Here is a 21,473-nt window from a genome sequence, read left to right on the forward strand (position 1 = left end):
TTGTAATTATCAGCACATTCCTAAGCAGCATAACTAGTTTGCGATCAAATGGTGGAGGTATCTTCAAAACATGTAATAACATTCATTGCATTGTAAACTCTGCACCTTTTGTATTTATTTGTGTTATTTTTGTTTTTACAGGATTACAAAGCCATTGACATTTGCTGACTGTGTCGGTGATGAGCTTCCTTTAGGATGGGAAACTGTTTACGATCAACAGATTGGAGTTTATTATATGGACCACATAAATCGTGAGTAGATGCATGATTATTTTGAGGATTACTAGCAAGTTGATGTTAACTGATGGCACTAACTTTGTTTCCAATACCATTTATGCACCTCATGCTACAGTGAGAAAATATATGCAAGTAATTTCTTGCAGAATCTGTTTTCTTGTCTTTCACATGGGGGCACAATGCTTCTTCCATTTGTAAAGAATTTTACAACCTATGATTGAGTTATAGTGTGTAAAACTTCTGTTTTGCTGTGTCATACTGTGAAGTATCAATAATTTTGTTGTTGCTTTTTGTCATATGTCAGTTACAAAGATTTTTCCTGTTTTTCAGTCACCTGTAGTTCACTCTTCTGTATTGAAAAACAAAATGTATTCTGAGAGAAATGTACTCATTTTTAATCAGAAGTGTCATGAAATACAGTAATCTCATCCTTGCTTAAGCAGTGCTTGTTTTATGCTTTAATGCAGTACAAAGTGCTATAAAAAAGACAACAGATGTCCCTTTTGGAAACTAACTTCTAACGTTTTCCCTTTTGGACTGTTGCTGAGCTTTGTATCACCACTGTCTGGCATGTTTGCCAGTTCTACTTTTAAGAAAATGTCTTATCTTTATAGCTTTGTACTACTGCTGCTGTTACTGTTGTGCTGCTATCATTAAGCTTCTTATCACTAGTGAGTGAATGCCTTCAATATTGCGGGAATTGGCAGTTGGTGGGGAGTGAGTAAAGAAGCAAGTATTTATATGGGCTATCACAGCAGTGGTAAATAGTATAATCTACAAAACCCACTTCAATACTATCTACTTGAAATCTAGTCAACTAAAAAAATAAAAGTGTAGAAATAGTTTTGGGCTTCCAGCCATTATTAGAGTTACTTGTCTGTTGTGGTTTCACACTTACTTATTTTAAAAAACCCAAACAGCATAATAATAAATGTTTCCATGGTATTTTTTGACCCACACAGGTACTTATTTGTTGTGAAATTTAACAAAGATCACTAATTAAATTACAAACTTTAAAGAGCTGTTAATACACTAATCACAAGGATAGATAGCCAAGACAATTTGAAGATAATAAATACAGATTGTTGGGTAATTCTTACAATAACTGTGTTTAAAAGAAGCTGTAGTATAAGAGTTGCTGTCATGGTAACTTTAGTAATGTTGAAGTTTAGTAAAAAGCGAGGATTACATTGGAGTAAAGTCATGGAGTGCACTTGCACCAATGTATGTAAATGTGTGTGAATGCACATATTTTAAAAAAAAGAAAAAGAGGGTATTGGCAACTTTTTTTTTTTTTAAATTGTAAAAGGTTTTAGGAGTCCCTATAGAACATGAACTCATAGACATCTTTTATAGCAATAACAATCACTGTCACATGCAAAAGAAATCACTCCCTTTTGCTTTTCAGATTTTGTTTTTAGCAACTTTACCACAGACATGAAGTTTGAACTTGCAGAAAGGATATTAATCATTGTAGGCATGTCAGATCTGGCTTGCCTTTTTTTCTGTGCAATTGAGAGCAAAAATTGTAGAAAAGAGTCTTTGCAGAGAGAAACTGAGTTCCCAAATGCTCAATGGGTAGACAGAGAAAGAAAAGATTAATATTAATGGGTCTGGGAAAGTAAAGCTAATCATATTAGGTATGAAATAAAATTGATGTATGAACAGAGGGATAGAAACTTCATAGGGCCAGTGCTGAACTTAGTAAAAGGAATCATTCAGCATTTAACAAAGTTGCAAAATTAGTCTCTTTCATGATAACTAATTACTTGCAGCCCACAGATATTATCCTAAATGGTAATTCAAACGTCACAGCAAAATGGGTTTGTCACCCTTAGGCTAACACAGTGCTTGCGTATACCAGCAAGAATTATATTAAGAGGGAAGACAAACTCAATATTATAGCTGGATAATCATTATTCAAAACTAATAGGATATTCGATCCAGTTTTTAAACTGTGGACAACAAAGGAGCAATCAAAAGAGTAGACAATGAGTAGACAATCGTGCATCATGAGATGGTGTCAGGCAAATGGCAGAGATAGTGTAGGAGCTAAAGAAATGTTTTTCTGAAATGAGTATGTCTAAAACACTTGGAATGGCACCTTCACGTGAAAACATTTAGGCTGCCTTTTGTGTCTGACTGGGTTCAATGCTTTACAGAGCATTGGAGTTCTGTGTTAATTGACAAAACAGTTTAGAAGTGCTTTGGTTCCAAGAAATACTGTGAGAAAGTGCAAGGGATAATTCAGAGTCTTTCTACAGTTAGGCTTACCAGGGACCTCTCATGCTTTGTGCACTCTCATAAGCTTTTTGCCCTTGCACCTTCTAAAAGAAAACAGCAATACATCTGATTTTTCTAAGCCTCTTGCAATGTTTGTTTACCCAGGAAGCAAGGAAAAGATTTCTAGGCAATAGCTTTCCATTTATATTGAAAAAAACAGGAACAGAGGAATCTTCTGTAAATCTCAATGGTGCTTCCAATCCTGATCTCCATCTTGTTCTGTAAATTCAGTACTTTGTTGACACCCTTACTAAGCTGCTCTTGGCTTTTGTCCAACCATTGCTTAAAAACCTTGGCGGCTGGCAGCCACAGAATTCCTTTCCCTCCTCCTCAGAATCTTGGAAGCCTTTGAAGTCTCCTTTAAGCACTTGAGCATTCCCCAGTGAGGGAGTAATATATTCTCTGCATTTGTCTGGGGCTGTTCTTGAGTTACTATAGTGTTTTGGGTTTTTTAATTGGTTATAAAGAAATGAAGGAAGTTAATTTTATCATACAGTGTAGCTTTAGTGGTGGTGTTATGTGGCAAACTTGTTTAGAAATCCAGGGCAAAGTTTCATAAAACAGAAGAAAACGTCACTACTGTACTAAAGAAGCTCTCTGCCTCAGAAGAATGCTGCCAGGTTTTCAGAAGGCTTCTGAAATAATTCTATAAGAGATGCAGTGCCCTGAAGTAAAGGATAAATAATAATCTCAGTAAACAGCCAAGGCCAAGATGTTATGTGATAGAACGTAACATCTTGGCCTTGGCTGTTTACTGAGATTAGGACTAATAATTTCCTATTCAAAAAGAAACACTTACTAGGATCCAGCTTCTCTGTCTTATAAAGATTTATTAATTTCTGCATAGTTTCCATAGGGGATTAGCAGTTTTAGGAATATTAAATTTGCACAGATTTCAGGAGTACTTATGGACAGGTGAGATAGCATTGCAAATTGACATGCCCTCAGGGAGGGATAGGCAGCCATCTGAACTCTGTTTTCTTCTGCTTGCCCTCCATGTAGAGAAGGATTTATGGTAACTGAACAAGTCAAAGCACATCCTGTCCTTGGCTGCAGAGATAGTTTGGGGTCTTGGGATCCAGAAGGTGCTGCTGGGAATCAAGGATCTCAGGCATGTGGGAAGAAATTGCAGAACGATGGGGACAATCTTTATATGTGAGGAGTTGCAGGGAGAGAAAGGGGACAGCTGTTAAGAGAAAAAGTTATTTAGTGAAATAATCTGCAAATCTGTTGGAAGTACTGCTCTTTGAGCTTTCTGGTTTTGTTTATACACTTTTCACATGGCTCTCAAATGGTAGAGTTGCTAACATGACCCGACACCAGTGGAATTCTTAATCTGTTGGACTCAGTCTTTTACAGTTTTGTATTTCATCACTGACACCAGTATACTGAATTATGTACTCATGATTAATGCAAAACATAACTGACTTTCATCTCTCATAAGAAACCAAATTTGGAAAAAACTGCTAGGTGCTTACCTCCTGACCGTGCTGCAGGTTCTGCCATTACTTTGAAAACTGACGTTGTGTCTGCATCAACTTCTTACTGGTAGAACTTCAATCACCAGAAATTAACCTTACGTTTAAAGATGAGACTTTACATGGACATCCTCATGTAAAACATTTTTGTTAGTTCACAAAAAGAAAACAAATGAACCAATAATTTTTTAGGATTTTAGTGCATGTGTCCTCCTCAGATGCCTTTGCAGCTGCAAAGAGATTGTTTTGCAGTAACTTTGAAAATCAATATATGTATGGGAAAGATTTTGTGGTGGAAACTTGGTTTTGATTTGTGTTTGAATATAAACTGTTCTAAACCCTGGAAAGTGAAAACATGAGACTGCTGTTTCTTAAAACAAAAATAGAAGCAATTTAAATGCTTTATGGATTTGAGATTAAAATGCTGACTTTTCTGTTGAATTACCTTATTCTTTTTAAGTATGCAGAGACAGTCTCTGACCTTTCAGGATGTTGCACTTGCAAAGTTGTATGTAGTATGATAAGGTAGTTCCAGCTATTTGTAGAGTTATGGGTTAAGCATTGGGATACCTTTCACTGTCCTTTGTGCTTCTGGGTTTTTTGGTAGTTCTCAAAAATTTCAAGTTGGCTACGAGGGAAGGTTAGAGCCAAAATACTGTTTTCTTTGGGTTTGCACTAGTTTGTAAAGAAAAGAATCAAATTTAAATGCCTTTTATATTTGAAAAGGCTTTTCCTGTTCTTTCACTCTGCATCCTTTCTTCTTCTCGTCCTGGCTGGATCAATTGATGCACTGTAGTGTTAGGTATGCTGGTTCAGAACGGACATGAACAAAATAATTTGTACTTCGTAGCATAAAGTATCTTACAAATTTTTTTTAATGCTTTTAATTTTTTCTCCTTAGAACTCACACAAATTGAGGACCCAAGGGAGCAATGGAGAAGGGAGCAAGAACGCATGCTGAAGGAATATTTAATAGTTGCCCAGGAGGCACTCAATGCCAAGAAAGAGATTTACCAAATAAAGCAGCAGCGTTTTGAACTAGCCCAAGAAGAATATCAACAATTGCACAAAATGTGTGAGGATGACAGCCGTTCTTATGCCAGCTGTGAGTTTATAGTCTTTTCTTGATTTTACTCACCTGCCTCTCACAAGATGTGGTGTAAGAAATGTTGTGAAGTATTTCCGTCACCGGATTCTTCTCTGAATGAAGATTCTGACCACAGAAGTGAGGTGCTATCCTTTGACTCTGCTATTCAAGGTCTTTCATTTCCTGTTAGTTCTATTAGAATATAGATTTAACATTTAACAGGGAAAAATATTAACACTAAACTGGGATGTAACACTAAACAGGAATATATCCCAGCTAGCATCTCTACCCTCTTGGAACCAGCTGTAATGATGTTCTCTGCAAGGCAGTGAAGGCAAGATTGAATGTTGCTGGACCAGCCACCCACTTGCGCTCCTAAACTCACAAATTGTTCTACCCTCAACATGGGTGGAAGCCATCAACTTAGGGGAAAGCTTCTGTACATCCATGGTCTGTTTAGCAACTTTATAAGGTGTTAGGGGCAAACTGTTGTGGTCAAGGGCACCTCTGACCACAAAGTAGGAAGCAGTATTTCCTTAGTGCACCTCATTCTTGAATGTCAGGCTGTGATATTATTGGTGGTGTAGGTTGTAGAGCTTTGATTTCCTGCCCTTTTCATTTTTCTGAATTCTAAAGATGTTGCACCACTGTCACGGTTGTTGGCTGGTGCAATAGGAAAAGGTGTCTTTGCCAGAGCGCCAAACATTTGAGTTCAAAGAAGTGTGTCAAGTGGATATACCCAACAGCCACGTGGAAATGTAGTGGAGTTTTACTGCGCTGGTGGCTTTTCAGTGGCTGCTGTGTGTACTGACATTGTTTAACTGCGGGTTTGATGTTAAATGACAAGTACTTGGTAAGAATGGAAAACTCTGCTTTAGCCTTTTCTGAAAACGTTCAAGAAACCTGACTGTGGAGGGGAACTTAGAGCAGGCATGTGGATAGAAGTATTTAGCTACTGATCCGCTGGTATTTATTAATCCAAGGTAATTCATACGTATGCCAAAATCCTGTGTTTTTAGGGCTGAAATATCCCACGTGGATTGGACCAAGTATTCTGTTACTGTTGAACTGGGATTCTCATCTACTTGTTTAGTTTTAAATACATGTATTCTGTGATTTAGTTTGTGACATAACTGAATGATTGTGACTAGTTTTATTTCTCCCTGTTATGTTCAATCTTAAGAAGTATTAAGATTTTTTTCTTACTAAGAAAGAAATTTTTAAAAAGAAATTATTGTTTAAAGTGTGTTTACCTACTGTTTAAAGACTTGGAATAGGATAAAAGATAGTGTCGTCAGTATTTTTTGAGATTATAAAATCAAAATAGACGTTTATTGCAATACCTTTCTAGGAGCTTGGGCTTTTTGTTTTTAAAAAATTTGCAATAGTTCTGTGGAATATTTTGTTGAATTACTTGAGGTGAATATACAGAAAGAAACTTCTCTTGAAGATGAAAATATACTAGAAAAATATTACCTGTTTTTCATATTTTTGAAGCTCTTGGAAAAACGAGTTGCTTGAAGCGGCAACAAAATATGGCTTAAAACAACAAAATTGGAGCTTATCTGTAACAAATGGAAATGCTATGTCGATTGACTTATGTTTCTCAGTCTTCTGATAGTTTTGGGGTTTTTAGGTATTGATAATGAGACTCTGTAAGAGCATTTAAATAAAATCTTCCACTTGTTCTGAGGTGAAAAAAATATTTAAATTTTCTACAAATGTGTTAATATATTTTATATTGGTTTAAGGTCATATGCATCTGTTTTGAGAAAATGGGGCGGGCTGATTTAGCCAGATTTTTTTTTTTTTTAAAATTTCCTCTTGGGGATTAATCGTGCTGTCAACTCAAGATTCCCAGAGGCTTCTTCTCCACTTGTTTTTCTTAATTTGACTCCTCCACTCCACTGTGGGATGCTTGCTTCTCCATTTCTTGTACAGAAATAGTAGGCTTCTAATTTGAGTGCAATTACATGACCGAAGTTGGGGGCTTATATTGCGAGTATCCTTGCCTCCACTACTACTTGTTTCAGGTTGTTGCATTGAAAGAACTAAAACTTCACAAAGCGTTTTCCTCCACTTTGCTTGTGGGTGCTGCCATTGACTCAGTGTCGTATGCTCATGAGTGGGAGGTGTTGTGAGCTCAGTGGCTGTGGATTGGCAGGGAGGTGCCCATGCAGCAGTTTTGTGACTCAGTTGTGGTCAGCACTGTTTAAAAAAAAAAATCCATAGAAAATCCTGGATTTAGAGAATTAGTTCAGGCATGACTACTCATTTTGGCAAGTTCCTGCACGCTCAACATGACCTTGGTGTTGCAGTATTCTTTCGAGAGTCGAAAGGTTCACTGCAGCGCAGACACGGATATGGGTTTCAAAGTAGCAGCCTTCAGCTCTGCAAAAGGATGGAAGGTCTGACAGCACAACCCCATCCACTCACATACCAGGCATTTTTCAGTGGGCCAGTGCTGCCTTGAGTGGCTCACTCTATAAATCATGGTTGCTCTTGCCCAGCCTCCTCTAGGACCTTTAATTCATCTGTCTAGGCTTTAGCTTGTAATGGCACAGCTTGAAATCATTGCCTGACTCCAGATACACTGTGCAGAGAGCTCACTTGCCAGAGTTTGATCTGTATGTCGGTTCTCTACACTGTTGCTTTAGGAGGCAGCTTTTCTTCCTAGCTGATGTGATTTTGTTCTGACAATTGGGATTTTTTTTAACTTTAGTCCCTATCATACTGTTAATTCAATATACCTAGGAAGCAGCTAGCAATTGTTAATATTACACATTTCTTGCATCAGTAAATGCTACCATCCAGTCATAAAAGCTAGTTGCTTTTAGGAATATGCAGTGCTGCTATATGCAATTATTGTTGTTGTTCAGGACAAAAAAGTTTCAGGTGGACCAAATGGAAATCTTCAGTTGTACTTTAGCACAGAGGATTATTTTAAAGCCTAATAACTTGCAACTGTTTATTAAAATAGTGCCACATCTTATCAAGTGTATTAAAGAAGGGTGTTGGAAAAAAAAATAAAATGCTGTTTTCTATCTGTTTAGCATTCTCTGGATTTTCAACTAATACCAAGTATGACCCATATCAGATTAAAGCAGAAATAGCCAGCCGTCGTGACAGAGTGAGTAATCTTTTTTCATTTTGTAAAAATATGAATTACACATGGGGAAGGGAGGGAGACTGTTTTACTTTAGCCTTTACACTGAAAGTTGAATGCATTTTTAGAAATATGGTATTAAAAAACTGCTTTTTTATTTGAGCATGTTGTTTTGTTAGAAGGACTCTACATTAATTGCATTTCAGCAACTTGTGAAGTAATGCTTTTTCCATGTTACAAGTGTAAACATTTTTGTCACAGATGTCAGAGGCAAGCTCAGCCAGGCTTCCAGAAATTGCTTTCTCTGTGCGACTGCCACAAGTAGTAAATACTCTGCAGTGAAATTCTTTCATTATTAAAAGCTGTTCAAGCCCACTCTCTTCATACCACTTACCCATTTTCAGTGAGGTTCCAGTGAGCTCTAGATTTAGCTACTTATTTGGAAATCTCTTCACAATTCAGTAGACCTGTTGGCCAAATAGAATTTTTTAGCTGATTTGGCCAGAGCTCCTTTTTGAGGAGGAGGAGTTCAAGTATTCTGACAGTGGTAAGCAGTTCTGTAATAAAAATGTTCCATACTTATATATTTACGTATTTTTTAAAAAAAATGGAATCGTGGTTTTGGTACCATGTTTGCTGAAGGCAAAATAGTTGGCTTCTTGAATTTCTCTCATGATGCTTTAGCACAGAGATAAATATTGCACATTGGTTTCAAGCAAAGTGATCTAACAGTCATAAGCAATTATAAAAAGCAGTTTATAGTATTAAGCTCTAGAACCTATTTAAAGACTGTACCTTTCTTTTTCTTAGGGGATAAAATGGTTTTTAGCATGCCAGGCACTCAGCTCACAAAATAAATAAAAAAGTACTTCTCTTCACAGGATAGTGTTCCATTTTTGTTGGAGTGACCACTTTTCACATGAATGCCTCTGAAAATAAATCCCGTTCGCCACCCTCCAAAGGCATTTATTCTATCTGTATATATTTACTAAATGCTGACTAGTGTTTGCTTGTTTTACATATTCTAAATGTCAGCATATTCTGAACAAGAAAATAAGCCTTATTTCTTATTTATTTAAAGAAAATAAACAGGGTCTTCACTTATATGACTATTTGCGTCTGTTCCTGCATCTTAAAACAAAATGACCTAATGAGTGAATGGGATAATATGTTCAACCAAATGTGTGCATAGCCATTGAGTTGTTGCAGGAAATAGAATGAAATATGCACTATAAAGTGTTTGTGTACATGATGTTAAGTGGTGCATTTTTTCATTTTACTTTTGGTGAGCTTGTGAGTGTTTAAAAGAGTTGGTGAGGGTATAGGAGTGCTTTAGAGGTTGGTACCACGAGTTTTGAGGAAAGGGCAAGAACAAATGGGGAAGAGGGAGGGCTACACAGTGGGACTCTGGTGGGACTCTGACAGTCCTGGTTACCCTAAGTGCTGTGAAGCCCCTCACACAGGCCAGTTCTGCTGCCAGTAATTTTGTTTTCCCAGATGGAAAAATTATCAACATTGAATGTTCAGGCTTTTTTAAAGTTGACTAAAGAGTGGAAGACAGTTGAGATGTGTCTCTACTATGAAGGGAGAAGAAAAGTTCTATGGATTGAAACGTGCTGTTAGCATAACCTATTGGAGATAGAAACACGATAGAATAGATGAGGAAATTGATACTTTAAAAGCTGAATGTTGTGACTGCTGTTTGATTGGATCTTATGATATTTCAGAAAGTCCTCTGTTTTTTAATGTAGATTTTAAAGCAAAAAAAGAAGAAAACTTATCACTCCAGTTTTTTGAAGTAACTTAAAATTTTATATTTAAACCCAATTTTTTTTTATGGAAGTTTCTGTTGCATATTATTACTTTAAGTTATTTTGTTATATTCAGCTTTCTCGGCTCAAACGGGAGTTGGCACAGATGAAGCAGGAGCTGCAATATAAAGAAAAAGGAGTGGAAACTCTGCAAGAGTAAGTTAAGAGTTTGTGGGAGGCTTATTTATTATTATTATTATTATTATTATTATTATTATTATTATTATTATTATTATTATCTGTTTTTTTTAATTTGTCTTGGAATTAATTTCTCAGAACTGTGTTGCCAAAAAGAAAAAGTTAAATGCTTTGCTTCAGACTTTCTACTGTGATAATGATGCAGGGTGAGAGCAATGTGAAATGATGGAAGAAGTGTTGGACAAAATTGGTTGGAGCGGTGATTTTATGGATTCCCATGCAAGAACAGTTTTACAGGCCCTGTTCTTTAACTCTTCCTGAAGATATTGTCAAAGTGGAATTGGATTTTTGAAATATTTTCCAAATGTTTTCTGGAAATATCTACTGCCTGGAGCACAGCCCAGAGCACCATGCTGTGGAGTAGTTTTCCTGTAGCAGTGCCAAGGCTTTCTGGCTGGGCACAGTACTTCTCCCTGGGGGGAAAACTGTACACCACAACAGTGCTGCTTCCTTTTACCTGGCGGTCAGGCCATCTCATTCTGCACAGTATAGCTGACTTGTGCTTGTACTGTAAATCTGGTGGTCTGTGGGACCTTGGATTTTGTTTTATGTGTGCAAAATGACTGCGTGTATATGTGACTCCTTGTCTTCTCCTAGCAAGGAAAGGAAACTCAGGCAATATGCCACTCCTCCCAGGGCTATTAGGCAGCCCGTGCTCTGTTTCCTGTGTGTTCAATAGTGTCAAAGGTTGTGAAATGGTGTGGTGACACTCTCCCTGCCGCTCTTCCAGCAGGACATCAGATGAGAACTGAGTGACTTCCATCTGTGTGCTGCTTAGTCACCTACACATGTAGCACATACACAGGATTCCTGCTGGGATAGGTGAGAGGTTGCCAGGCCATAGAGAAGATGGCAGGTAAACACAGGTTGTTGTGACTTGCAGATCTGTTCAGCGAGGCCAGGGGCTAGACCAAGAGCTTGAACAGCACTTGGATTTGCCTTGGATATGTGGCTGTGCCTTTAGAAATCTTGGCCTTTTTTACAGCATGCATATGAACGAACTGCCTAATGCAGGAGCTTCCTGCAAATGTTGGAACTGTTGCATGTCTAATGCATTTTACAGCATAAGTACAGTATCTGCAGAAATATTTTGAAGCTTTGGATCTATTGCATTGGTGCTAAAAAGCATGGGCTCACACTTTCACTTCAGGAATTCTAACAAAGTTCCAGGGATCCTGGAGCAGTTAAGCTGCTTATTTTCCAACTTTGATTTTGATTGGTACTACATTAACAAAACAATATAAAGGGAGATATTCAGATTTTACTGAAGAAGAGGGAGTAGCCCATGCACTTCATATTTTTGATGTCTTTGTTTTTTGTTTGTTTTGTTTTTGGTGGTTTTTGTTTGTTTGTTTGTTTTATCAGCTTACGAGGCTCCTTTGTTTTATAAAGCATTTTAAAAGTTTCAGAGAAGAAAACTTGTTCAACCAAAATTCTTCATTGGCAGATATAATGTAATAATTTTCAGGCATAACTATGTTTTTATTGAAGCATTTATAGGTAGTTAGGGGAATTGTTAATGCGTGATATTAACTGAAAATTACTAAAAAAAAGCACTCCGAAGTATTTGCTGTTTTGATATACTAAGTAATATTTTGTGTATAATCAATGTCTCAGTATGGTGACCTAGATATGTAAGCAGTAACAGAACAAATGCAATTTTGTCTTAAGATTCTTACTTGTATTTCCTTTGAGTAAGAATTGCCTTGCCTTGCCTTTTCTGCTTTCTTTATTTGTTTTCCTTCTTCTGGTTTTTGGGTTATTTTAAGGGTATAGGTTCAATTGTTTTATAAAAGGACTAACCACTTGACTAGGATGATGAAAGTATTTGAAGGCCATTTGAAACTCAAGATTGTTTTAATTAGTATAATTCATTTAAGATAGTCCAGCAAAGTAGTGCAACTTCTTGAGAAGTAAAGTCTGCAAATGATTAAGAATACAAATGTTAATCTTGGATATAGCCCAAGTCAAGTTGCCCATGCTACAGGATGGGGTTATAGGAGAGACATTCAAGGGAGGAATTATTTTAAAGCATATCTGATTCATCAGTGGGTCTCTCTAGTCATGTAGTGTACAAGTTCAAGCATGACAATTTGGTGCTTCAGTGATGCCATTGCTGCTGTTGGTACAGTCACAGTCTGTCCCATCTGTGCACTGGGTGGCACTTGTCATTGCTTGCTGAAGCTGGGGAGAACCTTTTGCCTGTGTGTTGTCTGGAGTTGCAGTGAATTTCTCTTGGTGTTTGTGCCTTGCTGAACTCTGCTCTCTGCAGTAACTTCTTCGCTTGTGAAAGAGACTTGTGGTTTTGTTTTTGGTTTGTGTTTTTAAGTAATTTCTTTATTTTCCTTTCTGGTGAGATATGTGCTTTCTTTTGAGTATTTTGCTTCTAGTAGGAAGTGAGCCAATTTGGAGAGTACTTGCAGTGAAAACTGAAGAGAGGAGTTTCTCTCCTTGTGAAGTCAGTAGGCAAATCAGGCTAAAAGCCTAACTGTGCTCTAGCTTTTCCTCCTCTAGCTCTTATATTTGTTGGGAGAGAAGGGTCAAGTACCAAGGCTGAAGTAGTTTAGTTTTCGCATATCCTCAAAGTAAGTATATGGTCTAAAAACATATTGATTACTCCTTCTTTAAAACAATAATGCTGATTTCTGCTTCTCCCTCCCCTTTTTTAAAGGTTATTGCATCTCAGACATTTCCCACTTTTGTTTTGTTTCCTAAATTTTTGGTCTGTGTAATTCTTCTTCCTTTTTGTGCTAGGTCAAATCTTCAAGTAACGGCCAGACTGCAAATGGCATGCATCCTGTTCAGGTTTTTTAAAGCCATGTTCATCACTTTATTTCAAGTATAAGCCAAGAACAATACTGGGAGCTGTCACACTTGGGGCTTAACATCTGGCTGAATGTTTGCTTTGAAAGTCTTACCAGAATGGCATTATGAGTGGTATTGGAACCTGCTGCCATGTGACTCCCTGTGCAACCTTTCCTGGCTATAGTTCTCAGAGAAGAGACAACTTTTATGGTGATGGTGGTTAGGTTGCTCAGTATTTCCATCAGTTTATGTTGCTCTCTAATTCAAATGCATTTGTTAAATACAAATCTCTTGCACTGACATTTTCCATGTACAGTGTCTGCCTTGGACTGTGTTTTATGTTCTTTTTAATTTTAATAAAATGGCTTAGCCATCTTTGAAGAGAACAAAAAGAAAACAAAACCACAAAACGACTAGAGAGAAGTGGGGTTTTGTGGGGGAGACAGGATTGAAGGTTTTTTTGATACCTTTACAACTTCAATACAGTCATAATTTCAGTCTTTGTAGTGCTGCTTTTATCAGGGCTGTACTTTCTACAGTTTCATCTATATTTGGCAATGTTGTGATAAACCTTTGGACATCAAAGTTTGTGTTTGTCCACTGGAGACTTTCTAGAGCTCACTGTTTAAAACCTGCAGAGATCCCCTCCCTGCAGGAAGGTGTTCCTTGGCCTCTGCCAGTGCCTTTGTCCCAAGGTGTGTCTGATCCTGTCACAGTCCAGAGTTACAGGGTTAAATATGAGCCTTTTCTGGAACAAATTTCTTCCTCTGGCCTGACAGCAGTTCCTCCTCCCCTGTGTTTTCAGTGACCCTTCTGCTCCCCAGTAGGAATTTTGGAGGAAGGAGGCGTTCAGCAACAAAGGAAATGAAAACTTGGCCAGTTGGCCATGAGAGCAGACTGAACGCTGTGAGAAGTTGGGAGTGACAGGGAATTAGGACTGGCTGAACTGTTTGTAGCTACAGACTAATTTAGAGGATAGGAGACCTGACAAAAGCTTTAGAATCAGATTTTGACTCAAATACAGACCTGTGCTTTGGTGAGGAGGGGGGGAATCTTGTGTATTTGAGAACACATGGAGGAAAATAGAGGAACACAGAATCTGCCCTATACGGCTGAAACATATTAATAGTCTGTGTCTCCTAGAAACATCTTCCTCAGAAAACATAGTTTTTTGTGTTGGTTGAACATTTTTTCTGTTCATACAAAGGTCTGATCTATATTTGTATCATGCTATTTTCCGTTAATAAAATGGAAGACTCCTGTTAACTCCATGCATTTCAAAAATAGATCTTAATAAAAAATGGAAAAAAATTAACAGACAATAAATAACAAGTAATTTTGTAACTTAAGTTACTTAAGTCAGTTTGGGTTGACAGCAATACTGATTTAAGCCTAAATACTTTTGGCAGTATTTCTGATTCTTTCCTTAAACAAATTTTGATTCATAAGGCGGGCTCCAAAGTGATGTCTAGGAACATGAGTATGTGGGTTACTGGACAAAAATCTGGTTGAAATTAAATAATTTCCTTTTCCTGGAATGCCACCTTGGTCCTAGCAAACAGTATAATGAGGCGTTTTCGTGTCCAATGTTTGGACGGAATCTACATTCTTAACATTACAGTCACCTTCAGATAAAAACGTGCTATCCTTTCCATGTGACTTTTAGTGAATTGGATTAGTTGTTTTACCATGATTTTATCTTTTCAGGACTTTAACTAAAAATTAGTGAAGATTAAAAGGAAAACAAAAGCAACCAAACAAAAACTCCAACCTTAATCCACATGAAATTTAAGTCCTTTCTTGTTCTTGAACCAGTGATCATAAAACTTTAGATATTTTCTTATGTAACATGACGAAAATTGTGTTTAAGTTGAAATCTTGACATTCAGACTTATTTTGTGTTGTCTCTGAAAGCAGGAACTATCAGAAAAAAAACAAACAAACCAAAACTGTAGAAACCCAACCTGTGTTTTTTTTCCTAAGTATTGTGAGCTGCACAATAAAACCACAAGATTTTCATTCAAGCCTTTTGATTTTTCATTTTAATATTTTAATTTTAAAGCAAGTAATTTGATGCAAGTGGAATTTCACTGATTGTATTTAACTGACAGAACATGCTGAGTGTTGCTGATACTCTTAGCTTAATATAATACCTAGCTTGAAACTTTTAGTTATTCTTGATATTTTAAATAGAGTTTGGATATTCTTGTCCTATATGTATAGCATGCCCTCTCCTACTACATCTTTTTGAAAACTGGTGCCCTTTGTAGTGACCATTGTATGTTTTTATCTTTAATTCTGTTAACCAGCTACACCTTTTCCTGAAGATGTTTGTTCTGAGCATTGGCTTAAGCACCATTACACATACCTCCTTTTTTTCTACATGCACACTTTCTATGCTACATTAACAGGAAAATTGAGTTTTTAATATTTTAACTGGAGCTTAACATCATTTTCTGTAGTTGCTGTGGACAACCTGTAAAACCTGTTAAAACCCTATAGCCATTTGTTGTAAATCCAGGACCAAATGATTATTTTTAAGTTCAGTGGGATCTCTGGTCTTGTTCTTTATCTATAAGTCAAAGCAAATTATCAAGATGGTACACTGGATTATGCTTCTGCATCCTGATATGTTGTCCTTTACTGTTGAGAATTGCTGGAAAAAAGGTTGAAAACTCAGCCAGTAGATGTTCCACTTGAGAGTTTTTTATGTCAAGATGGAAACATTAGTAGTACTTCAACCTTATGTCATGATTAGTGCTCTTGTTCTTTGCTGAGTTTACATTTAAAATATTCTGGGATGGTCCCGTGTCATGATTTTCAGTGCAGGATGATGATGTCTTATAGAAAAGATACTCAAAAATCCTTAAGGAGCAGGAAAGCATTTGCAATAAAATTTTAGGAATTAAAATTTTCGTCCTGAGAAAATGAATAACCTTTGTTAGAAACTTCTAAAGCAAGATCAGATAAAAGTCCTGGAAGAGCTATTGCAATGTGTAGGGCTGCATGGAAAATGTGACAGCTAGACTGCTACCTTATCTTTTGAGTTACCACCATGTAGGTTAGTTTTAGGTTGATTTTACTTTTGTTGCTTGAAATAGGCCACAGACATTGCCCGTAGAAAGCTCTGTATTAGGACATTAAACCGAGGAAATTTGTTGGTTCTGAAGAACCTTGGTAGATAATTGCTTTGCTTTGTCTTTAGAGTGGACTTGGCACTGAGTGCTATGTTAGTTCTGAGCAGAGTATAATTTTATTTCTGGAAATGAAGTGGTACATGAATAAGCAAGCGGTCTTAAGCCTATGTGCTTTCTAATGTTGTGAAAATTCCTGAATTTGTCTTAATCTTTTGAACAGGATTGATCGTAAGATGTCAAATGCTCATACAAATTATAGACTGGATGAAGCACAAGCTATAATGAGTGAACTTCGAACCATAAAGAAAGCTATATGCACAGGTGAAAAAGAAAGGCAGGACCTTATGCAGGTAAAAAAGTATGCTACTAAACAAATAGCTGCTGAATAGTAATTACCTACTGCTATTTTCTTGTTAGGGATTACATTGGGTTTACCAAGTTTAAATAATGAAGTAGGGTGCCCTAAACTGATTTTTCTGTTTGATAATTGCCAATATCAAGCAACTCAAAAAAGGTAAGTAGTCATTTTCTGTAGTGTGAACTTATAGTTTTGTACACATTTTGTATTTTTGTCTTAGGTAATGTAGTTACCTAAGTTACATTTAGATCAATGTCTTTATTGAATATAGCTTTCCATTGTTGCTATGTCTAAGGCTACCATGGAGTAATTATACTGCACTAAAAAAAAAAAAGCATTGTTTTGCAGTATTTGTTTTTCATTTTGTTTAATGTCTCTTTGTATTACCTATAATGAAGTAAGATTGAGAATTCACATGTGAAAATGTTTACCATGTCAACCATGTTTTTCCAAGTATTTCACAAAACTGGATCTCTATGTTACTATGTCACTTTTTGCCCCAAACTCTGAAGTACCCACATCAAAGCACATGTTAATTTAAAATGTTCTCACAAAACCCTAAAGAGTATGATTAAATACAGTGTATACAGAAACCATAATGAAACCTTTAAATTATTTTACGAATCAGAGCATAAGGATTGAGGGGAGATACATGCCTGAGTAGTGGTCTAACTTTTGAATGGATTCTGCATCCTGCATTGAGCTCTCAGTTGCGTGTCTGTGTTATTAATATGATAGGGACTTGATCAAAGGGAAATGAACCTCTGCCACCACAGAGACTTCAATATAGACTTGCTAAAATATGCTGCAGATACAGAGAGGTGATAAGGACAAATCTCTTCATGCAGTCTTCAAACATCTGTATGAAAAAAGACATCTTTGTTATCTAAAGTTTTGGAACTGTACTAAATTAATATTGGTATTCAAACATTTTCTTTCAGTCTTCTCTGCAGTAGTTTTTTGATTTTTTTCTTTTTTTTTAATTGTTAAATGATATGGGTAGCTTATAACCTACATATAATGAATTTCCATAGTTATACAATTATTCAGTCTCCAAAGCATTACACAAAGGTCATTTGATGGACCACAAATCCTTGTTCAAGTAGACAGAACACTTAAGTTACTATGAAAAGTTTCTGCTTTGGCAGCTTTTAACATATTTGATATTTTGGGTTGGCCGAGTTTTAAAGTGATTCTCAGCCTGGCTAGCAAGAAATTATTAGAAAGGCAGTTCTTCATGGATATGGTAACACACATTTTAGGAAACGAACCGGTAATATAAAGACTTAAGTGTGAGATCTTGGAGCAACTTAACTACTGGCCTTGTTTTCAGTCCCCCCCAATTTTCTCCCTCTTTTCCTAACATTTTCGGCCCTCAGTGGCAGTAAATTCAGCTGTAAACATTGAGATGCTGAAAATCATATATGTTAAACCAACTTTAGGTGCACTTGCAGTTTCTTTAAATACAGTGTTGAGGGAGTTAGAAATCTGGGATCAAGCTTAGCATCAAGGATTGCGCAATACTCGCAGAACCAGAATGTAGAGGTTGCACAAGACAGAAGCAAAAATGAAAAGTGTTTAATCCTTCTTCATGTGTCTACATGAAATACAGGAAATATGAGTCTAGGAAGTATAATTTTTTTAATGAATCTGTTGTGATAGCATCCGATAACAGACATATAGTCCAGGACAATCTAGAAAATAGCTTCCCACAGGAGTGTAGCATGCAAAACAGTTCTCCATGTTTTGTTGCAATGGTAATAAGGAATTAAATGCCATAGTTTACGACATCTACAGTTGTAGAAGTTGTGTATTTCTGCCAACTTCTTTAAAAATATCCAGCTCTCTGCCTGATACTTTTTTAATTTTGACCAAAAAATTACTTTTGTTGTCACCTTAGTTATCTGTGCTTTTGCTTTTTATAATTACTTGAAGGTTATTGTTCTGGATTTATTTAGCTTTGTCTAACAAGTGGAAGTCTATTTTAAGTATCTTCCTAATGAGTTCAGAATTTGATTTTTCATTTCCTATCCATATTGAAATTGTTTTGTTCTTGAAAATGCTACATTTTAAAGCTACTGCTGCTAAAACAAACTTTATTATGAAATCTTTTTTGCTTTGAAATTTGTCAATAAAGGAGTTTGAAGTGTTGTGGAAAAAGATGGGGATTTATTTCAGAGAAAGGAAGTAGACAGGGGCCAGTGTAAGCAACAGAACTAAACATAGTAGAAGTGACTCAGTCTTGTGTAGGTGCTTGGAAAATTGTAGCTGCTGTAGAAATATGATAATTGGATTTAGTTGTGTGGGAGAAAAGGTTGACGAGGGAAGGAGAGGGTGGTCAGATTTAAACTGGATGCTGTGGTTACAAATAAAGCCAAATATGCAGTGTCAGCGCTCCAAAACAGTGGGTGAATTTTTTATATAAGATTGAATAATAAAGGTGTATGGTTAGGTTCCTGAAAGCAGTTTGTTTATCTCTCCTCCCCAATCTCTTTCATACTTTTTTTTCTGTCCCAGTGTGCATGTGCTTTTAAAATATCGTCCTTTATCCTTGGGAAACACAGGAATTTGCTCTTTGTGGGTTTTTTATTTTTTTTTCTTTTCATTTCTTTTTGTTACCAGTGAGATTAGCTAAATAGGTTAGATAGGAACTGCACTGAAATTGTGCAGAGAGCTCCCAAATCAGATGGCAACAGACAATGATGAAATGACAGTGCTTATTTATCTCTTTTTGGGTAAGTCTGGGCTGCTGTGCCTAGAACTTCACATTAACAGTAGGCTCTCTGGTAGTTTCTGTGGGATTGCAATAAACAATTCTTAAGTTCTAGATGAAAGATGGATGCCTCCATATAGCTGGGGAGGAAATTACTCGGAGCAGTTTATGTAAATTGTTTCTATTTAAAAGTAGTCTAATTTGGGTTGTAATTTTCCATGTTAGGATTGGCTGTGTTTTCACTCATCCAACTATAAGGCCTCAAGGCATTTACGCTTGCCCTAGGGCACAGTCACCTGTGAACATAGATGTAAGTTAATGTGATGCTACTTGGTGATTGCCACCTGTCAAATGCTTTGTAGTTTTTAAGTAGTGACCAGGGTTCAGCAACTGTGCCCAGAGAGAAAGCCTGGCCAGCAGCCAAGTAGCCCTTCATTAACTGCCAGGGAGAATGCTGGAGGGTGTCCGGAGCATACCAGGAGTGTATAAAGTAGCTGAAATACAGGCAAAAATTTAGATTTAAATTCTGGCATCAGGATCTGTGGTGTTACACATACCTGTAACATAATATGTGTTAGCCAAAGAGGGCAGATGGGACATAATTTATTTGCAGGCTTTCTGAAACCTGAGTTTTTGTTCATGTGACTGGCCATGCTTTACTGGGAAGAGGCCATGATCTGAAATTATTATTTCCATGTTACAAACCCACTAGGGATCCCTCTTGATCCTCTATACAACAGGAGACTTGACTGGATGATTTCCAGTGAGGTTTGAAGAAGAAATTTAGACAGGAGTCTGCAGTTTTCTTAAAGTAAAAGACACTTCTTTTTTCCATGCTGTGGAGCAGTTTCTTTCAGAGCAAGTCTTGGAGGATAAAGGGACACGAGCTAGGGACTTCTTGGCGATGTAACTTGAGATTGAATTTTGCTGTCTCAGAACTGAGAAGAAAATATTTTGTTCTTCGTATTAAGGTGGCTCAGTTCAATTGGAAGGTGGCAGAATAGCTGGCTTTTCTGGAGGACCCAAGACAAGTAAGGTTTCTGGAGGCAAGTGGTGGTAGCCTTGTCCCACTGCCGGCATGTCTGGCATTGCTCTGCACTGTCCTCCATCCCTGCCAATGCTGAGCATGAAATCCCAGCCCCACTCAGACCCTGTAGTAAGAGCAGAGAGAGACTGAGGAGGGAGCAGCACCTGGTCTCTGACATGTATTGTGTACCTATGTCCCTCCTTGCCTTTCCTTTCTCCACCTTAGGGGGTGTCAGGGAGGAACACAGGCCCACATTCTTGTAGCCAGGAACCTACTTGTTCATTCATCCTGTACCAGACTTCATGTTTTCCCTCTTTTTCATCTCCAGTGGAGGCTGGCCTGAGGGAGAGACTGGTATATGAGAGTGAACGGATGGACTATTTATGATGGAAATGGAGGCCACCAGAAGAAGCTGCTTTTTGTGGCCAGTTTCAGGCCTGCTGCGGTTCCATCCTATGAGATACTTCCTAGGCTCTGAAACCAGATGCTTAAGATGACCATCTTCAGGGTGGCCTTGCTGTTCCTATCAATAGCAAACAGTTCTTGTTACACAGGTTCATTTCTGGACTCCATTAGTTGAATTTGTTGTAAGAAAAAGCAGCATTGCTGTGTGATCCTTTATAAATTGCACTTTGAGAAATCTCCTGATAATTGGGTATGGACAGTAACCTGGGCTTGTTGCAAATCACCAGTGGTCACTGAGATTCCTGAGGGCCAGCCTTTTCTCAATGCAGTGCTTCAGATTTGTCTCTGATTCTGTAGTTCAGACACTGGACTAAGCAGTTTTAGAGATTTCTTTTTTTAAAAAAATCTGTATTTTTAGAAGCAGATTGTTTGATTATGTTGTGATTTATAAATTACTACAGCTCCTCAAATTTCTGATTTTTTTTTTCCACATTAGATTGTCCTTCATCTTCTGGTGAGAGGACAGAATTTATTTATTTATTTATTTATGTTAGTATTTGTTTGATGTTTTTTGCTTAGGGTCTCTGTCATAAATGACAGCCTGCACAGTGATTTTTGTTACTAATACTACATTATCTGTAATTTTTGAAAAAGTGTGAATGCACAATGAGAAAATAAAAGCAATGTTAACAATTTTATCTTTTTTTTTTTAGGAGTTTTAAGAGCCTGTCAACCAAGCTTATATTGTCAGAAAAGTTATTTTTATGGTTTTGTGTGATTCTGTTGTGTTCCCCTTTGCCCTTAAAGACTGCTTGAGTCTGCTTTATCC

At 37.1% G+C, this 21,473-nt stretch overlaps 1 protein-coding gene across 4 annotated transcripts in view; it reads left to right on the plus strand.

Moving 5' to 3' along the window:
- Nucleotides 1–21,473, plus strand: part of WWC3 (WWC family member 3) — a 97,531-nt gene that overhangs the window by 35,937 nt on the left and 40,121 nt on the right. For 2 of the 4 annotated variants that reach the window (XM_027675152.1, XM_027675153.1), the window contains exons 2-6: nt 142–251; nt 4,899–5,102; nt 8,138–8,214; nt 10,078–10,157; nt 16,362–16,491. In XM_027675152.1, coding sequence (XP_027530953.1) covers nt 236–251; nt 4,899–5,102; nt 8,138–8,214; nt 10,078–10,157; nt 16,362–16,491 — 507 coding nt within the window. In that variant the 5' untranslated portion in view covers nt 142–235. Of the gene's footprint in view, nt 1–141; nt 252–4,898; nt 5,103–8,137; nt 8,215–10,077; nt 10,158–16,361; nt 16,492–21,473 lie in introns of those variants that run through there. The other 2 variants (XM_027675150.1, XM_027675151.1) reach the window with 1 other exon arrangement.

The sequence above is a fragment of the Neopelma chrysocephalum genome, unplaced genomic scaffold (genome assembly GCF_003984885.1).
Source record: "Neopelma chrysocephalum unplaced genomic scaffold, ASM398488v2 Primary Assembly neopelma1_25, whole genome shotgun sequence".
NCBI lineage: Eukaryota > Metazoa > Chordata > Aves > Passeriformes > Pipridae > Neopelma > Neopelma chrysocephalum.